Genomic DNA, 21,566 nt, shown 5'->3' on the forward strand with positions numbered 1-21,566 from the left:
CTTGCAGTTAAAATAAGGATCCCTACTAAAACTACAATAATGTTACCCAAGGTATATGTTGGCAACATAATATAGTTTATTTTTTGTTATCTGTAATTTTTCTATGTTGTATAATTTATTTGTCTATGGTTTTTCACTTCCTTCCGTCTTCCATTCGTGCTTGTAAAAAGTGTGCTCAAATAAAGTGGTTAGTGGTGTGTTAATATCTAAAAAATAAGTGTTTTTTTTCTACGCCTGACCTCATCTGCAAACAATTAAATACAGTCCACGCTCTACCACTGGAATAAACGTGTGTGTTGGGTATTTACACTAGTGCCCTACATAATGGTCCTTCTATGATGCGCCATCGCCTTGTCTGTACGAGCCGTCTTCGTTAAAGAATTCTCCCGCGAGCCGTCTTCGCCTTTAAGAATTCTCCCGCGAGGGCAGCAAGAAGCTACAACGCAGAACCCAGGACGCAGAGGTATCCGTAGAAAGAAAAAGCATCAACATCAAGTTAGTTACCAACTCATCTTTATTACATACGCCCGCCATCTTTATTACGAAGCCCTCACAAAGTCTTCAATATACTACCAAAGACAAAGAGGAAGGAGCACATCAATCAAACAAACAAGCGAAGCCGGACCGGAAAGAGCGAGTCGATAAACACAATAGCTGTCTGTCAATGTCAACTGCGATTCACTTCCTTCAGTTGGCACCACAGCATACGAGCGCCGAAACCGACGAATCACGTACAAGTGCAATCAACCAGTAGCCAATCACTGCGCGCCTCACCGTAGCAAACGACGCGGTCGCCGACAACGTTCGTACTGCGCGTAAGCAAGCATCAAGCGTCATTTAACTCCACCATTTTGATTTTAGTACTAATTACTAATTACTTGTAACAAAATACACATAGTTTTAAGTATTTTTTCGGTTCAAGTGTTAACTAACATTAGGAAAGCTAGCAATATATTGCCCTATTAGTGAACATGGCCGACACAAAAGTTAATATTGCAAAAAGGGGTTATGCAAAGATGTCTATTACTAAAATTCATAATGCACTATTATCAGGTGAGTTGCAATCACGTTCGCTAGAACGACTTATAGTTGTAAGAGATAGGGTCGTCAGCGTTTTTCAAGAATATAGCGATGCTTGTATCCAAATATGTGCACAAAATCCTGAAGATCCGGAAGATTTTAGTAAAATCGAAGAAATATACTTCGACATTCTCTCTAATATCGATAAGACAATCAAAAAACACAATTTGAACACTAAAAATGAGACGCTTAACGACTCAGATTGTAAGCAAACTTCGAGCATTAGGTCAAAGCTTCAATTACCTAACATAGTCATGTCAACATTCACTGGCAAATATACAGAGTATTACTCGTTTATAAACCTTTTCAGCGCAATGATTGACAAAGATGAGTCTCTCTCACCTGTTCAAAAGCTATATTATCTTAAAGGTTTTCTAAGTGACGAGCCAGCAGCTTTAATTAAAAACCTCCCATTAGAGGACGATAGTTATGCTGAAGCAATAAAATTACTTAAAGAGAGATATGATATTAAAACTAAAATCATACACGAACACATACATACACTGTTAGATTTGCAACCCATTACTCGTTCTACTCCTAACACAATCCGTAAACTAATTTCAGACGTTAAACAGACACTCGCAGCTTTAAAAAACCTCGAGGAGCCTGTCGACAGCTGGAGCAGCTTGCTTGTGTGTGTGCTAGTGAGGAAGTTAGACAACCTTACACGCTCTGCATTCCAGATGGAGAGAGACAACAAGTGTTTACCCACAGTAGGGGAGCTTTTAGGTTACCTGGAACGTCGAGCATTGTCATTGGAAAACGACTCCGTTCCCAACAAGCAACCTCAACCCCAACGGTTGACTAGTATTGCAGTAACTGCACCTGCTTCTACCTCCTGCACCTATTGTAAGTCTCCGCACAAGCTTTTCCAATGTCCAAATTTTAAAATGGCAGCACCCACAAAACGTCTAGAGTTTGTATTAGCAAATAAGCTGTGCAAAATATGTCTGTCTTTCCATAAACGCAACTGTAAATATCATTTTAAGTGTGGTGAATGCAAAAAGCCTCATAACACATTACTGCATCAAACAGATCAACAGCCATCGAGCCCATCTGTCAGTTTGTTATCGAGCGCTCCTCGGGGACAAGTGCTTTTGCCTACTGCTAGAGTTAAGCTTATTTCCCAGACAGGCACGATTATTTACGCACGAGCACTATTGGACAGTGCCTCACAAGTATCATTCATCACTGAGAAACTTGCCCTTATATTAGGCAAGGTTCCCGACAACAATGCATCAATTATAATTGGCATTACCAACACTGAGCAAACAGTTAACTTGCAAATAAACCTTGATGTACACTCTATAGTATATCCATATAAGGTCAATGTTAATTGTCATATTGTTAAAACGATAACCACAAAGTTGCCTCAAGCACCTATCGACACTTCCAATCTAACATTTCCAGCTAACTGCAATCTAGCTGACGCTACCTTTAATATGCCTGGTGATGTGCATGTATTGTTGGGAGCTGATGTCTTTTTCCAGGCCCTGTTGCCACTCCATGAGTCAATAAGTAACGAGGGTCCTGCAAAAACGGGCTCAACAATCTCCGAGCAACCATCTATAATTCACACATCATTTGGGCACATAGTAGCGGGACGCAGTGCCTATGACACTGCCAACAGTAAGCAGGTTATATCTTTATTTTGTCAGGAGTGTGATAGCAATTTAAATGAGTCATTGAGTGCATTTTGGGAAACTGAGCGAGTGTCTGAAATCTTCCCCGAGCAATTGCCTGAACAAGAGTATTGTGAAAAGTTTTTTAATGAGACTACAAAGCTTGACAATAATACATTTCAAGTTTCGATGCCTATTAAAGTCCCGTTACATCAAATAAACTTAGAACTGGGAGAATCATTTCACTTAGCCTATAAACGATTTCTTAATTTGGAAAAGAAATTACATAAAAACACAAACCTTTTCCACGAATACAAAAAGTTTATCGATGAATATATTGAATTAAATCATGGTGAGTACATTAATATAAATAGCTATAATTTATCGAAAGATCCTATTTACTTTCTCCCTCACCATGCTGTAATTAAAGAGAATGCTCGTTCTACAAAATTAAGAGCAGTATTCGACGGCTCAATGCGTACGAACAAAAGAATTTCATTGAACGATCTGTTACTCAATGGCCCTGTAGTACAGAAAGATTTATTAGAAACACTTATAGCTTTCAGATTAGGAACCTTTTTCTTTATCTGCGATATACGTAGGATGTTTAGGTGCATTAGATTAGATCCTAGTCAACGTTCACTTCAAAACATATTATGGCGCGAATCACCAGATGAAGACATCAAGTGCATACAGCTGTCTACTGTCACTTATGGTCTAAAGTCGTCATCTTATTTAGCCACTCGTTGCCTGATTGAACTTGCCAATAGATATAAGGAACAATTTCCATTAGCATCCTCTATTTTAATTAATAACACCTACGTCGACGATGTATTAGTTAATAATAATAACAAGCAAGTATTATTAAAAATGCAGACTGAATTAGTAGAGTTACTTGCTCTGGGAGGATTTCAGCTCCACAAGTGCGCTTCCAACTGTGACTCAGTACTCAAAAATGTACAAAATAATAATTACAACCAAGAAAGCGAGGTTGATTTAAGCAAAACTGAAACATCTGTAAAAACTTTAGGTATTGAATTCGTTATTAATGATGATACCTTTACAAGCTCATGTCCTGAACCTTACACTAGTGTAAATGATAGCAAGAGAGACATACTTAGCTATATTAGTAAGTTCTATGATCCACTAGGGTTAATCGGTCCAATTTTTGTTCGTGCAAAGGTAATCATGCAAAAACTGTGGGCTTCTAATACAGATTGGGACTCTCCTCCCCCACAAGACATACGTCAGATGTGGATAGAATTTGTTAGGGACTTGTCACAGATGGAACCTTTAAGTGTACCTCGATGTGCCATAGCTAATAATTGTGTAGTCATTCAATTATTAGGTTTTGCCGACGCATCCTCAGTTGCATATGGCTGCTGCTTGTATTTGCGTTCTACTGACACACAAGGCAATGTACACATCCAATTGTTATGTTCAAAATCTAGAATTAATCCATTAAATAAAAGCCTTACTACTCCCAGGCTAGAATTAAATGCAGTCTTGCTTCTTACGAAATTAACTGTAAAGGTACTCAATGCATTAAGTGCCAATAATATAAAATGTGATAATACTTACCTATTTTCAGACTCACAAATAGTTTTAGCATGGCTCAAAATAGATTCCGCGAAACTACAGACCTATGTCGCGAATAGAGTAAGAGTAATAACAGAGCTCTCTCATAATTATCACTGGTTATATGTAAATACTGATGAGAATCCTGCAGATTGTCTCAGTAGAGGCCTTCATCCTAATGAACTTAAGGCTAATAACATGTGGTTGTATGGCCCATCCTTCTTACATGATAAAGATTATAAATTTTATTTGAAGTCAGAGATAGTGACACAATTACCCGAACTTAAACAAAACATTACAAGGGCAGTATGTGTCAAAGTAACAGCCATTGATTGTGATGTATATGAAAAGTTAAAGAAATTTTCCAGTATTAATAAAATGACTCGTGTACTTGCCTATATACTTAGATTTTGTACAAATATTAATCCTAACAAAAACAACAAAATTAAAGGATTTTTATCAACCAAAGAGCTAAATAAAGCACTAATGTTAATTATAAATAATGAACAACACATATACTATGCGAGTGATATTAAATCTTTACAAGTTCACAATCGAGTAGATAGCAATTTAAAACCTCTGACACCGTTCATAGATAAAGATGGCATTATAAGAGTAGGCGGACGTTTACAAAACGCATCAATCCCCTACTCTAGCCAACATCCTGCCATATTGCCAAAGGAATCAGTGATAACAGCCTTGATAATTAAAGATGAACACATTAAGCTATTACATGCCAGTCAAAAACTATTATTAAGCTCTATTAGGCAGAGATTTTGGATCATTGATGGTCTAAGAACAATAAAAAAAATTATTCACAAATGTGTAACCTGTTGCAGATTGAAAGCCGCTGCTGCAGCTCAGCTGATGGGTTCCTTGCCTACGCAACGCGTAAACGCGTGCCGCGTCTTTGAAAAAATTGGTATTGACTTCGCTGGGCCAGTTTCGGTAAAAAATAGCCGCATTCGAAAGCCAACTATAGGCAAAGGTTACATTGTATTGTTTGTATGTTTTGTCACTAAAGCTATCCATCTAGAGCTAGCCTCAGATTTGACAACCGATACTTTTCTCGCATGCTTTAAACGATTCATTGCGAGACGAAACCTGCCCAGCGACGTCCACTGTGATAACGGCTCGACGTTCAAAGGGGCAAGGAACCAATTAGATGAACTGTATCGCTTGCACGCTTCTCGAAGTCACCAATGCGAAGTACAATCCTTCGCGGCTGCTAGAGGAATCAATTTCCACTTTATACCTAGTTACAGCCCGATATTTGGTGGACTTTGGGAAAGCGGTGTAAAAAGCGTGAAATATCACTTGAAACGTGTAGTAGGCAAGGCGTTACTCACGTATGAGCAACTCAATACTGTTCTAGTAGAAATAGAGGGCGTTCTTAATTCTAGACCGCTCACCGCAGTTACTGCCGACCCAAATGACCTCAATTACCTCTCTCCAGGTCATTTTCTGACAGGAGCACCTCTTAATTCTTATCCAGAACACAATATGTCAGATACACCAACTAATTTACTTAAATTTTGGTCTATAACCGTAAGTATGAAACAAAACTTTTGGAAATATTGGAGTAAACATTATTTGTGTCTTTTACAAAGCAGGCCCAAATGGCGTGACGTTTCTTCTAACGTAAAAATTGGTAGCTTGGTCATATTACGTAGTGATAATAGTCCTCCTTTGCATTGGCCTATGGCTCGTGTGTCCAATATCTTTCCAGGGAAAGATGGCCAGGTTAGAACTGTCGAAGTTACTCTTTCAAACGGTCATGTTCACAATAGGGCATTATCAAAAATATGTTTGCTACCTATCGATTCATAAAAGTGTTTGATTCTAAAATGTATAATTTTAATATTTAAGTATTCCTATGTCTACACAACCTATGTTATAAAATTTATGCTGTATTTGTCAATTAAATTTTAAATTGTTCATTTTGAGGGCGCAGCTTATGTTGGCAACATAATATAGTTTATTTTTTGTTATCTGTAATTTTTCTATGTTGTATAATTTATTTGTCTATGGTTTTTCACTTCCTTCCGTCTTCCATTCGTGCTTGTAAAAAGTGTGCTCAAATAAAGTGGTTAGTGGTGTGTTAATATCTAAAAAATAAGTGTTTTTTTCTACGCCTGACCTCATCTGCAAACAATTAAATACAGTCCACGCTCTACCACTGGAATAAACGTGTGTGTTGGGTATTTACACTAGTGCCCTACAGTATAATCTCTTTCATCGCATTTGTCACTGTTAGAACAAAAATATTCCACAATATTAAAGAACATATCATTAACTACAAATTTTAAAAAAATGCCCACCCTTGCGTAGTCGAAGGACGAGCCGCTAGTTTAACAATAAAAACGAAATGTGGTGAGGGTAAAATGAAAACAAAATTGTAAACCGGGCGGACGTGACTGACAACATGTCGTAAACTTGCGCTATTACTACAAAAGAAAATTTTCACTAATTTTCAAATTTATCACATTCAACTTACTTCAGACACAAGCGGCCAAGCCCTGAAAAAGCAAAGAAATTTTATGACTCATAATATTTTAATTGTAGTTTCATTATTTTATTAAAATTGACATTTACCTTGACATTACTAATAAGGAATCCCGTTGTATTTCAATTGGCGAACTACTAAAATATGTACTTTATTTATAGACCAGTGCAGATAGCCTTTAAAATAAATAAAAAGTGAAAAAAATTACAGTAGGATGAAACCCATTAGAAAAGCAGGGGAATATGATCAAAATGAAAGGAAAAATAAATTACGGTCGATCTGAGGTCGGGAAGGGTAGGGGGGGGAGTTTTAAGGGTAAAAAACGGTTTATCTCGATTTCCGGCAAAACTACAAGTCCTATCGAAGAAAGTTAAATGGCAAAGTTGGAGGTAATAAAAAGATCTAAAACTTTTGTATTCACACATTTTTCACATAACCTCAAAATTTATGTGAAAAATTCAAAAAACCAAGTTTTTGGTTTTTTATTTTTATCTTTAACAAAAATAATTTTTTTTTAACGAAATTTGGTGAAAACTTACCTTTCTATGTCCCAAATACATTGTAATTTATTTGATTAAAAATATTTATTTGTTCACCTTATTTTGAATTAATATCGAAAAAACACCCTAATTTTCAATCGAAAATTCTGACGTCAAAATTTCAGCTTTTTTCAAAAAGTTGGTGTGCTTTCAGTTCGTTGAAATCTCTACTTTCCTATGGTAAAAAAATATATATATATTACCGTAGTAAATCTTCTCAGAAAACGCAAAAAATCGTATGCAGTAACGCCCAGACCTGTCATCCCCTTCCCTACTTCTCTATAAATCTTCTTTAAATTATAATCAGATGCCTATTTATTACTATTTTAAGATAACTTATATATACCTGAGTGACCTAAAAAAAAATTTAGCCTTTAGATGGGCTAAAATTTTCGTATTTCATAGAGAAGTAAGGAAGGGGATGACAGGTCTGGGCGTTACTGCATACGATTTTTTGCGTTTTCTGAGAAGATTTACTATGGTAATATATATATATTTTTTTACCATAGGAAAGTAGAGATTTCAACGAACTGAAAGCACACCAATTTTTTGAAAAAAGCTGAAATTTCGACGTCAGAATTTTCGATTGAAAATTAGGGTGTTTTTTCGATATTAATTCAAAATAAGGTGAAAAAATAAATATTTTTAATCAAATAAATTATAGTGTATTTGGGACATAGAAAGGTAAGTTTTCACCAAATTTCGTTAAAAAAAAAATATTTTTGTTAAAGATAAAAATAAAAAACCCAAAACTTGGTTTTTTGAATTTTTCACATAAATTTTGAGGTTATGTGAAAAATGTGTGAATACAAAAGTTTTAGATCTTTTTATTACCTCCAACTTTGCCATTTAACTTTCTTCGATAGGACTTGTAGTTTTGCCGGAAATCGAGATAAACCGTTTTTACCCTTAAAACTCCCCCCCCTACCCCTTCCCGACCTCAGATCGACCGTAATTTATTTTTCCTTTCATTTTGATCATATTCCCCTGCTTTTCTAATGGGTTTCATCCTACTGTAATTTTTTTAGGTTTCAAAAATTATCGGCACTGGTCTATTAAGGAAAGTCCTTACCAAATTGTTAGAAAATATGACCTTTGAAAATTACTATCCCATATTCTATAATAAGCTAGATGAAGATTTGAGGCTTAACTTTAATTCTAATATCTACACATTTTGTGGGACACTTACATTTAATTATGATTTCATCACATCACGACTACACAGTTTTCCTATTTAAATATGGAGGATAAAATACAAATATACATAGATAAACGTATAATTACTTTGATATTTCTTTAGCAATACATGTTTTCATTTAACTATCGTTTATAATAATCATGATTTCATATTAATGTTACAATACTTTAAAGGCCGGCAACGCACTCGCGAGCCCTCTGGCATTGAGAGTGCCTAGGCATGGAGAGTGCCCATGGGTACAATTTTTTAACTGAAAAATATCCCATATATCTGCTTCCCGCACCCATCAAATCTTCGTACTATCATGTTTAGGATTAAATCAAGGGCAGATAAAAATATGCGTACTAAATTAAACAAAGTTAAGTGTGTAGTGCTAAATATATAATGTATCCTATTGTTTTAAACCCCATTTTCACCTTCGATTTAGATTATGTTTGGCGTTTGGCCACTATGACTGTTGTTGTCATTGATCCAAATAAGGTAATTTTACGATGCGTTAGAGCTGCGGATTTTCATTACGTCAGTATTATGACAAATATTAGCTCATAAATCGCTTAAATATAGGTTTCGCCTAGTGAGGTTTGTTCAGACGAGTTTTAAACGCTTACAATGAAGACGTGTGTTCTGTTATTTTCCTGCCTTGCGATCGTTCAATCGCGGAACATCGGTTCAATTGAATCGAGTACTGTGAAAGTGATCCATAGAAAGATAGATAGTGTAGACTTAAGTCTACAAGAAATGAAATCGGAACCTTTACATAAATTTGATGATGCGTTTGTGAAATCGGATTTATTGGAGAAGATGAGAAAGTATAGAGATTTAAATGTGGTTGTTGAGACTTCGGATACAAAGAAGCTATTAAGAAGGAAGAGAGCACTTGTATCTGGTATAGTTGATGGGAAATGTGGAAAGGGTCGAAAAAGATATTTTAATAAGTGTATCGAAGTCTGTAAGAAAAACAGAAAAAACTGCTTTTTTACCAAAAACTATAATATACTTTAATGTAAGTATTTTATCGTTTATAATTTTTCTTTGATATCGTAAGTAGTTAATAGCTATTGTCATATTTTGGACAAACCAGAACACTAGTTAATGATTTAAAATACTTGTATTATTACATTTTCTCTAATTTATCGTTTAGGCAATTTGTGTTTTACGAATATAGCGATAGTTTTAGAAACGCAACATTTATTATTTAATTTTTCGGCCATCTTGTTTATAGTTATTTATTATGTGATGAAATGGTGTTTTAAACATACTTTATGCACCACAAATTAATTTAAAAAAATTAAAATAAAAAAGTAATGATTTTAAAATATCCTATCAATATCTATAAATTATAAAATATATAATCTTAATTACATTCAAGTCCTTCCCTCTTCTACAAATCTCTAACCAATTTTTTATTATTTCTTTTCAGATAGATGCTTCAGCAACCTTCTTCAAGTTATACTATCACGCCTCAGCTAGTAATTTATTACTATTTTTTGTAGGTCGCGTCACTGATGAGGCCTTGTCTTAGACTTTCTTTTTATTGTTGTTTAATGGATGTATTGAAGATAATATTAACTTATAAGATATAAAATTTTCTCAAATCATAACTTTTTGTTTACTTCGGACCCCATGAAAAAACATACTCTACCGAAAAGTGACCCTGTATAACATGTTTTAGCCATGTTTTAGCGCATTTAATAGGGATTCTGAAAAAGTATTACACATTGCCATGAGTGGCTCTAATTTCTTTCTAGGAGGAAAAAACAAAACAACGATTTGACTTATGATAGATTAATTACCTACCTGTGACCAGTGCTGTGTGAATCGGACAAGATAGACATAACGAAGACTCTCTATGACGATAAAAAAAGCTCAGCCTCTTGAAATTCGTTATAAAAAGTTTACACTGTATTTGTACACAAACATAATCGCGAAATTAAAAAAAGTGCGTGCGTACAAATTACACTTGTCAGAAGTGAAACTTCTTTGGTATACTAATTTTTAAGGTCTTGTTCATTTTTATACAAATCTAAAACTTTAAATTTCCGAGACTTAGAGGGAGGGAAAAAGGAAGATATGTTAGAAATTGCATGAGTTTAATTGTCATTAAAATATTAAAAGCCTTGAAAATTTATACAAAATATAAATTTAATTTTTTAAAATTTATTTCTTAGATAATAAAATCAAGTGGTCTTTCAATGTACAATTCGTCATTTGAGATTTCAATAAATTTTGCATAAAATATGAAATACTTATATTTCATTAATTCTCTTTACGAAATTTTAATTTTAAAAATATAATTTCTATAAGGTACTTCGCCCTTCTAACTCTCTCTCAATCGATCTTAATCGCTCTCTCCCTTGTCTTCGACAAAAACGCTGCACATGTTCGTGACGTTTCATCCGTAAAAAAAATACCCTCATACTCCTAAAGAAGTTTTATTTCAAAGGAATTGACTTTAAAAATGAATGGCGATGCAACCTTTTAAGTCTGGGCACATTTGTTATATATGTTTCGTCATAATAAAATTATTATGATTCTGTGCCTGACACGTTGAATGTTGATGAGGATGATGATTCGGTGCAAATTCGAGGTTCGAACTTACTTATTGGCATTTATTAACAGCATATGTATGGCCAAATTTTATCTATAAATATATAACAATATACAATCATTTTTTTATAAAATTACCAGAAAGCCTTTTGCTATACATTAATCTGTTCTAAGTTCACCTTTAATCATAGTATATTACCGCCTTACGCTTCACAAATAGGTCGCTGCATAACGTTTTAAGGTACGAGAGTAAGCGGGGAATGGGAGTTTGTTAACGCTGGACTGTACAAATCGAAAGCAAAAAAGTCATTTTTCCGGCAGCGGTTACAATTTCCGGGAGGTACAATGTCATCTCATAAACTCTCCCAGAAAGGATCAGCTCCCGTTTTCTTATCTTCAAAAATAAAGCAAAATCTCTACAAATATCTGTAAGATTTCTAAAATCCCCATTCAGAACTTTGTAGGGTAAAGGTAATGAAAGAAGTTGTACTTTCTTTTGTATAAGGTTTTAAGGAACTTCTTTGGTACCCTTTGGATCATAACTTTATAATAATTTTCGTAAGGGGACCATATAACGCAGTGGTTTCGAAAATTGATCAAACTAATGAGGAATATAGCGCCCTAATGGCAGTGTCTGAGAGGCAATCTGAATAACCTTGTCCTTAACTAACCACCTAAATGCAGCATCTAATAGTTTGAATATACTCCGCAAACGAGCGATCCAGAACCAACAAACGCCGCAGTATAGACAGTAAAATTATCTCTTCAGTAGTAAGTGAACACAAACCTTCTATGCATTTGCATTGCTAGCTCACGTATTGAATTGAATGAAGATTAACGACAAGTGCATGGCGTTTTCAATATGAACTCTCTACAGCATTTCACAGCAATGACTTTAAATTTATTAAAATACATATCTATCAGACACAACTTAGTAAAATTTACCTATGAAAATCGGATCGGATTTCAAGAGATTAGAGACAATATTTTATTTATTTACACACTAGTAGGTAGTATTTCTGTTCAATATAAATCAACTTTTGTTAAATTTAAATATTGCTAGTGTCTTTTGATAGTTCGACTTCACAATAAAAACCTCGGGTCTTATTATGCCACATTTCTATAAGATATTTATTTATTTATTTATAACATATACTTTTATCATTCTCTTTTATGTATATACGACTACAGTAAAGCGTGTTTAATCAGAGGCCTGAGTAAAAGTTTTTTGACACGTTATTATATATGTCTTTGTGTCGCCTAGCCCCATGCTAAGCTGGTGAAGCTTGTGTTATGGGTACTAGGCAACGGATATACATACATATTACAGATAGGTAGACATATAAATAAATACATATTTAAACACCCAAGACCTAAGCACAACACCAAATGCTCATCACATCGATGTTCATCTCAGCCGGGGATCGAACCCGGGACCCATGGATTCGCAATCAGGGGTACTAACCACTAGACCATGGATACCACTAGACCATACTATGGATTCGCAGTCGTCAACTTGCAAGCCGTCTGGCAATGTGAGTGCATGGGTATCAGTAAACATCAGATGAGCCCCTGCCCGTTTACCCCCGTTTACAAGTTTGATACACAAACTCATGAATAAAAAAATAAAAAAATAAATTTTTTTATTTTATATTAAATGGTTCGCTTAAATATTAATTATCGGTAAAACTCGGCGTATATAATTCTAAATTTAGCATTAATTAATTCAGTGTTTTCAAATTATCAGCGTCCATGATGGCATTGGATTTTGCAATTATTATAATCACAAAACTAAAATGGCTGTTAGTAACAAATTATAGAATACATAACTTGACTTGTATGCAAATATAATTTGTTCGGTAAAACCGAGCACCGTTGGGAGATAAACCCACGTGTTAAACTGGTTTAAGGAAAACGTGTATAATGTGAGCATAATGATTGGCTCGATATGCCAAAATTAGAACGAGTGAAGTGTCACTTGCAGCGGTTAAGAGTTGGATGGGTTGATATCGATTATTTATTATTCTGCTTAGTTTTACACTTATATGTCTAAAGTTACATTTCAAACATTCAATCTGATTATTCCTGAGCCGTTAATTAAAAAAAGTCTGTTGCACATAGTATTGTCTTTGATTGACTTAACCTTTACACATTTAAAGAAAAAACTTTTTAACCGGATTAAAGTTATGTATTATTATAAATTTACAATTATTTAACATAATTTTAAATTGGTTAAAAACGGTGTCACCGTGACCACGCACGCTGTAAAGCACGCGAAACGTCGGATAAATTTAAAACTATGTTAAATAATTGTAAATTTATAATAATACATAACTTTAATCCGGTTAAAAAGGTTTTTCTTCAAGAAAAGTCTATTATATCATTCGTTACAAATAAAACTTGATTCGCACACACATAATAAACTACTGTTTTATCCAAAACGTGGTACCATTAAATTTTTCGGTGTCATAATACTAAGTAAGAGTTTAATTAATTAAATAATATAATTCCAATGAGATGACTTTCAATGATTCAATTTCAGGGAAATACTGATGTCGTAAAAACGTATGCGCGTGCCGCGCATGCGTACTTAAATTACGGTTTTTCCCAACTATGACTTAAACCAGCATTTAAATGATCGTGAGAAACTAGACACAATATTAAATTTAAAACTTTTATTTTCGCTTATTATTTTTGTCTGCTTATAATCCTCTTTAACGTTTAAGTTAACCAACATTTATCTGTTTTAATATTTGACGTCTTTTGTTTATCTGTTTTTATTTTTATATATTATAATCGCGAACCTGCCCTGTGATTCTGTAACTCACAGAACTCATAAACAATAAACTACAAGCTCCCACCTTTTCAGAATGCCAAATCATAAAATGACTGCTTCACGACTGATTTGAGAGCGACCGCCGATGCGAAAACCGCTATGTGAGTTCGAAAAGTGAGTTACAGAATCGCAAGGCTGGTGTTAATTTAAAAAGTATCAATTATTTAACTAAACATTAAAATTAGTCTTTCTTTACAACTCATTAAATGAGATATGCGATATTGGGATAAAATACAATTGAATGAATGAATTTAACGACTCGTTCGGTTCGATTCAGGCAAAAATATAGTGTCTAGATTTATCATAGAGAATTGATTATCATGAATAATATATCCCACATTCTATTTATATCAAAATGAACTGCAGTTCGTTTGCATCATTTATGAGTTATCATATTGATTTTGAAATATTTGTGGAAGTTCAGGGAAGGTTTAAACAGGGAATCATAAATAATAAGTAAAGAGTAATACTAAAAACAATTGAATTTTCCAATGAACACTGTTCCTGACGAGACGTCAAATCAAATCATATTTGACGTCTTTTGTATTTTTAGAAATAAAAAATTGCCACCTGGCTGTCATATATTAATAGATGCCTTCAGAAATGTGTGTTTCATAGCTATAGTATGAGGTCCGATATTTTTGGTCTGCTTTAAATTATATCATTAAATATATGTTTCCTTCTTTTAGACATTCACCGACTATCCTTGAATGTTAATTTGGTTGATTTTGCCTTTTTTATTGTTTTCATGTTTATTCAGATTTAAAACCAACCAAAAAACCCCGAATTTAAAGTCTGACATGTTTGAAAACTTTTTTAACAAATTGTTTTATAGAATTAATTGTTGTAAACGTTTGTTTTGTGTCAAAACGTAATTTACCTTAACATTACTAATAAGGGAATCCCATTAAAATAGCGACTTACTCACATATGTACTTTTATTAAGGAAAGTCCTCACAATTAGCACCACCGATCTAAGTTGTTTTAGCTTTTACTGTCCCAAATTCTATCATGAGCTAGGTATTGTAGGCCTAACTTATATCTGTAATACCTACACATATTTTGTGGTACATTTAAAGAAAGAAAGAAAGCAAATCTTTATTATACACGTAAAAGAAATTTACTAGGATTCCCTGTGTTGTGGGAAGCCAGTCTCTTCCTTTTGACATGTAAACTGTATGTTACTTAATGATTTCTACATAAGGGAGCGTTCAAGTATTACGTCACGCAATTTTTGAAGATTATTAAACCCTAAAAGTTATAATATGTGGTGTAAAGTACTGGAAAGTCGAAAATAATATTAAAAATAACGCGTTATTCAATCCCCGCCCTGTATCGTAACAAAAGAACCCCCCCCCCCCCCAAATTCTTTACGTAATACTTGAACGCTCCCAACACAAATTTGTAATTAAACTATTCTTGCAATATATTTAAAGACCGTACCAATTCTTAACAGGCCTTCAATGCACTCGCAAGCCCTCTGGTATTGAGGCGGCGGTATCACTTAACATCAGGTGAGCCTCCTGATCGTTTGCACCCCATGTGATAAAAAAACATCTACCTGTACCTATTAAAATATTATGAAGGATAAAATACATATACAGATATGCATAGGTATTGTCATTAATTTTGACAACATTAGGTAACCCATTGTTGACCAGGTAAAAGTTTATAATTAGTTCGCTATTTTGTTGGCAATAAATGTTTTACAATGGGTGTTACAAATTACCCCACCTTGCTGGTAGCGCAGACCAGATCTTCGTATTATCATGTTTAGGACCAGAGATTATGCGCAAATTTGCTTTCAATGTACGAACCAGCAAATCTATCCAGAATCGATAACACTTACTGTCACCGTGCGGCTTGATGTGGGTTTCTCTCTGCATCTTCTATCGCATTTACGATCGCATGACTAATTAATGAGTTTCATCACCGGACGACGAGGCAGATTACAAAATACCATCCGTGTCACATCGACTTCCGACGTTTCACAACTGAGCGTTTCTTTAGGCAGTTTTTGCCGCGCACCACTATTATGTGGAACCAGCTGCCCACTGAAGTATTTCCGAACCAATTTGACTAAGGGTCCTCCAAAAGAGCGTACCAAGTCACAAAAGTCCGGCAACGCACTTGCCTTCTGGCAATGTGTGGCGGTATGGAACCATTTGTCTGACTCAAAACTTAGCGATTAAAAAGACTGGCGGAGAGTTTCTTGTTCTTGCCCGCTTTATGGCCTTGACTTGCGAACTGGTAGTAAATGTAAATTTGCTTAGATTAATTTAACTTCTTTTATGACGTTCATAAGTGTACTTATTTACCTATATGAATAAAGTTATTTTGTGTTTGAGTTTATCACTTAACATTAGGTGAGCTACCTGCCCGTTTGCTTCATATTACATAAGAAGCTTCTGTCCTAAGGTTAATGAATTACGTGAGTATTTATTAAATAAAGCAAATTATATAATGACCAGTGTTTTCATTACCCATACTTTACTCTTCATTTAAATATTACCGCTAAGGTGAAACATTAAAGTATTTTAATTTAAGACAAAAGTCTAGTTTTACTTATATCTTATAAAATAAGGTAAATGAACGGTGCGTTAGACTACGGATTTTCGTTACGTCAGTATTACGACAAATACTGACTCATAAATGACTTAAATATTCAAGCCGCATAGAAGTTGCTCCAAACGAGATCTTAACGCTCACAATGAAGACGTGTGTTCTGTTGTTCACCTGCTTTGCGATCGTTCAATCGCGGTACATCCGTTCGATTGAATCGAGTAGTGTGAAAGTGATCCATAGAAAGATAGATAGTGTAGACTTAAGTCTCCAAGAAATGAAATCGGAACCTTCACAGAAATTTGATGATGCGTTTGTGAAATCGGATTTATTGGAGAAGATGAGAAAGTATAGAGATTTAAATGTGGTTTTTGAGAAATCGGATACAAAGAAGCTTTTAAGAAGAAAGAGAGATGTTATACGTGGTCGGAAATGTCCAAAGGGACATAGAAGAATAGGAGTTTCTTGTAACAAACTATAAGTGAGTATTTTATTGTTTATCTATTTAATGATTAACTACTTGTATCAATAATTCATCTCAAATTTCTTGAGTAGTCAATTGTAAGTTTTACGAGTAGAGAACAAGTTTTAGGAACGCAACTTCGATATTTAATATTTTCGGCCATTGTAATTATAGTAATTTACAACCTAATTAATTTTTCTTTATTCTGTTTAATTTTACGATATATATAAACATATCATATGCATTACATATTAATAATACTAATTAATGTATACAAATAAATGAGACAATTCATCAACAGTTATGTTTTTAAAACATCGATAAATTCTTTTTATATGATCTTAATAACATCCAACCCCTTTTAAATTATAAAAGCATTCTCTACAAAACACTAACAATTTATTTATTATTTCTTTTCAGATAATGATGAATGCCTGATCAACCTTCTTCTAGTCATACTATCACGCCTCAGCTAGAACTATCTTAATTTATTTAATATTTATTCTGTAGTTAGTGCAGTAAATGTGTTCTCAACATTGTAATTATTACTGTCATTTAATTATAATTATTTTATTGTTTAAGATGGTAAAAAAGACAATTAATTAGTAATACTATAAAATCGATAATTATATACCTGCTTAGTTGTAGTTTATAGTTTTTGCATTTCCTCATTGTTATGTATAAATTATTTTGAGTTGCTTGAAAGACATAAGCGGTTATATTAGTTGAAAAGTATTTTTAGGCTTTTTATTTAACTGTTCTCAATTGTAAATAAAACTAGATCAAATTTTTAATTGTATAGTGATCAATTGATCAATGATTTACGTTGTGTTGAGAAAGTCGTGATAAAAATCTGTGATTTTATTTACTTTATAGTATATTTTTTAGTATTTATTTATATAAGAGCAGTGTTGGCTTAGTGGCATCAGCGTGCGATCCTCCTCCCTGAGGTCGTAGGTTCGATCCCTGGCTGCGCACCAATGGACTTCCTGTCAATGTGCGTGTTTCATATTCGCTCGAACGGTAAAGGAAAACATCGTGATGAAACCGGCTTGCCTTAGCTTAGACACAAATGATTATGAAATAGATACAGAAATCTGAGGCCCAGACCTAAAAAGGTTGTAGTGCCACTGATTTATTTTATATGATATACGAAAGAAAATACTCACGTATAGTTGTAAATCCTGCCAATACATTGTTAATTTGTGAAAGTATTTTCCAGTTAAGTAGTTTATAAGTTAAGTATTATAATTCCAGATTTTTGTGAATATATTTAATTCTCAGTTAATAACTAATAAGCTTAAAGCTTAATAAGTATTGTTGATTGAAGACTCTACACCTTGTTAATATTACGGAACCGCCTTAATAGTTGATAATATATTATTTTAAACAACAATTATTTTATTTCTGTAACCATACAATTTTAAAATATAACAATACAAATAATGGTCTAAAAAATATGTGGTCTAGAGTGTGTCCTGTAGGACACGTAGGACACTCTTCTAGCTCTCTCCACTTATTTCTATCCCAGGTAACTCTAGTCCACATAGGCCCGCCTAGGTTTTCCCATTTCCATACAATAATGACCTAACAACCTCTTTTTTTCTCTCATCTCGATGCCATTCAGTAGTGAATCTTGTCCGTTTCTCACGACATGTCATTAGACCAGGGTAGAAGCCGTAAAAATAATAATTAGTGATAATAGTAGGATGAAACCTATTGGAAAGGGAGGAGAATAGATAGTAGTTGAGAAACAGAGAAGTGAGCAACATCGTTTATATAAATACACGTGCAGGCTGAGTTACTTTAAGAGATTTGTGACAAATTTACTGCATTTTTCGATTCCTAACAACCCATTTTTTTTCTCTCATCTCGATGCCATTCAGCAGTGAATCTTGTCCATTTCTCATGAAATGTCATGTGCCCGAACATCGCCATTTTAGCCACATCTTGTTTGCTGTTAAACATCTTCCACTTTTGTAATCTTTCGTACTTTGTCTGCACTTACGTGATCTATAAGAAGAAGTTACTTGCGGAACGCCAAACGCATTAGATGAATCCTTGTGTTAAAAAAGTTAGTATTGCGAAATTTAATATCTATAAAATAATAATTGTAAAATTTAACACTAAGTAAAGAAGTCTTGTGTAAAAGTATATAGTAAATTAAATTAATTAAAAAATTAGAATAATTGTTAAGAAACAGATAAATAAATAATTTTGGGCGGATTATTACGCTTTCGCGTGATAACATTCTATCTATTCAGTCGTAGTTGCACTCCGGTGTGAGTCGGTGACCGGTGAGTACGTCAGTACGTACGTTAAAGTATAAAAACGTATGTGTAAATGTGTAGTGTGTTATTTAATTTGTATGAAATATGTTGTCTGCACTTTATGACACTATATAATTTAGCCAGATCTTTATCTTCCGCTAGCCAAAAACACCTGAAGTTACCGGTTTGGTGGTGTGCGGCTATTCACTCAAATCTGCTCGCAATCATTCACGGCCCTCGTTAACTTTTAATTTAATATCCTGCGCTGATATTTACGCTATGTTTTATAAAACACAAGGTTTATAACAAATCTCACCACATATTTACCAACTTTTAGCGAATTTATTACTTTAATTTCTAAACTGGATGAATGGTTACATTGAAAAATGTTTATGTTCGTTCGTTTATATTCATTCACACAACTCCTAATTCGTTTGGATACACTTGTAATAGCTGACACTATATTCTATCCTTAGTTTGTGATATTTTTTGGAAGAAATAATATATAAGTGTGCTCTCTGTATGACTCACAATAAACTGATATTACTGATATTATCCTACGGTAATTAAACGGTATACTTTTCAAGTTCAATCGAAAGTGAATCCGTAATGAACTACATTCAAAAAGCCGAATTAACAACATGATAAGATATTAAGAACAAAGGAATAAGTGTTATCTATACTAATATTATAAAGAGGAAAGATTTGTGTTAACTTTTGGAAAGAATTGGCTCAAAAAGTACTGGACCGATTTTAAAAATTCTTTCACCATTTGATTGCTACATTATCACTGATTAATATATTGTTAGCGGACTAACGCCATCTTGTAGCAGAAACCTATATAAAGCATGGCAACACCGGCGTTGACTCACTTTTATTTCGAGACGTCGTGCGGAACGGACTTGTTTCTAACCTAACCTCGGTAGATTTTAAAAGTCTATAGTACCTACACGTTCTAATCTTTTGTTTTTACTAATAATATCTTAAATATATCTTGCAGTTAAAATAAGGATCCCTACTAAAACTACAATAATGTTACCCAAGGTATAATCTCTTTCATCGCATGTGTCACGGTTGGAACAAAAAATATTCCACAATATTAAAGAACATATCATTAACTACAAATTTTAAAAAAATGCCCACCCTTGCGTAGTCCAAGGACGAGCCGCTAGTTTAACAATAAAAACGAAATGTGGTGAGGGTAATTTTGTTTTGGGTTTGTAACAATTTTGTTTTCATTTTTGAAAACAAAATTGTAAACCGGGCGGACGTGACTGACAACATGTCGTAAACTTGCGCTATTACTACAAAAGAAAATTTTCACTAATTTTCAAATTTATCACATTCAACTTACTTCAGACACAAGCGGGCCAAGCCCTGAAAAAGCAAAGAAATTTTATGACTCATAATATTTTAATTGTAGTTTCATTATTTTATTAAAATTCACATTTACCTTGACATTACTAATAAGGAATCCCGTTGTATTTCAATTGGCGAACTACTAAAATATGTACTTTAGTTAAGGAAAGTCCTTACCAAATTGTTAGAAAATATGACCTTTGAAAATTACTATCCCAAATTCTATAATAAGCTAGATGAAGATTTGAGGCTTAACTTTAATTCTAATATCTACACATTTTGTGGGACACTTACATTTAATTATGATTTCATCACATCACGACTACACAGTTTTCCTATTTAAATATGGAGGATAAAATACAAATATACATAGATAAATGTATAATTAGTTTGCTATTTATTTTGCAACACATGTTTTCATTGTAACTATCGTTTATTATAATCCTAATTTCTAATTGTATGTTACAATATTTAAAAGGCCGGCAACGCAGTCGCGAGCACTCTGGCATTAAGAATGTCCAAGCATTGAGAGTGTTCATGGGCGGTGGTATCACTTAACATTAGATAAGCCTCCTGCCCGTTTGCCTATTGTTCTATAAAATAAAAAAAATCCCATATATCTCCTTCCTACACCCTTCAAATCGTTCAGGATTTAATCCCAAGGATTAAATCAAGCGCAGTGCGTTAGCTATGCGCACTATAGAATATATAATGTATCCTTTTGTTTTAAACCCCATTTTCACCTGATTTTAGATTTGTATTATGTTTGGCGTTTGGCCACTATGACTGTTGTTGTCCTTTATCCAAATAAGGTAATTTTACGATTCGTTAGAGCTACGGATTTTCATTACGTCAGTATTATGACAAATATTAGCTCATAAATCGCTTAAATATAGGTTTCGCCTGGTGAGGTTAGTTCAGACGAGTTTTAAACGCTCACAATGAAGACGTGTGTTCTGTTATTTTCCTGCCTTGCGATCGTTCAATCGCGGAACATCGGTTCAAT

General features: G+C 33.8%; 1 protein-coding gene across 3 annotated transcripts; it reads left to right on the forward strand.

The window, feature by feature from the left end:
* Positions 1-821: 821 nt before the first annotated feature.
* Positions 822-6,396, forward strand: LOC125049196. Of its 3 annotated transcripts, none has more exons than XM_047648344.1 (2): positions 822-1,929; positions 2,571-6,396. In XM_047648344.1, the coding sequence occupies exons 1-2, from the start codon at positions 972-974 to the stop codon at positions 2,588-2,590; spliced, it is 978 nt and encodes a 325-aa protein (XP_047504300.1). In that variant the 5' UTR covers positions 822-971; the 3' UTR covers positions 2,591-6,396. The 3 variants fall into 3 exon arrangements, with proteins under 3 accessions (XP_047504300.1, XP_047504299.1, XP_047504298.1); XM_047648343.1 differs by having other exon boundaries at positions 835-1,929; XM_047648342.1 differs by having other exon boundaries at positions 835-1,053; positions 1,645-6,396.
* Positions 6,397-21,566: the final 15,170 nt, after the last annotated feature.

This window comes from Pieris napi, chromosome 4, assembly GCF_905475465.1.
Source record: "Pieris napi chromosome 4, ilPieNapi1.2, whole genome shotgun sequence".
NCBI classification, from domain to species: domain Eukaryota; kingdom Metazoa; phylum Arthropoda; class Insecta; order Lepidoptera; family Pieridae; genus Pieris; species Pieris napi.

What these genes read in the sequence shown, in the direction of transcription:
- LOC125049196 (XM_047648342.1), top strand. Translation starts at nt 972, where the DNA reads ATGGCCGACACAAAAGTTAATATTGCAAAAAGGGGTTATGCAAAGATG. An exon ending in TCATAATGCACTATTATCAG is followed by an intron (nt 1,054 to 1,644) that starts GTGAGTTGCAAT and finishes AACTAATTTCAG; the next exon opens with ACGTTAAACAGACACTCGCA.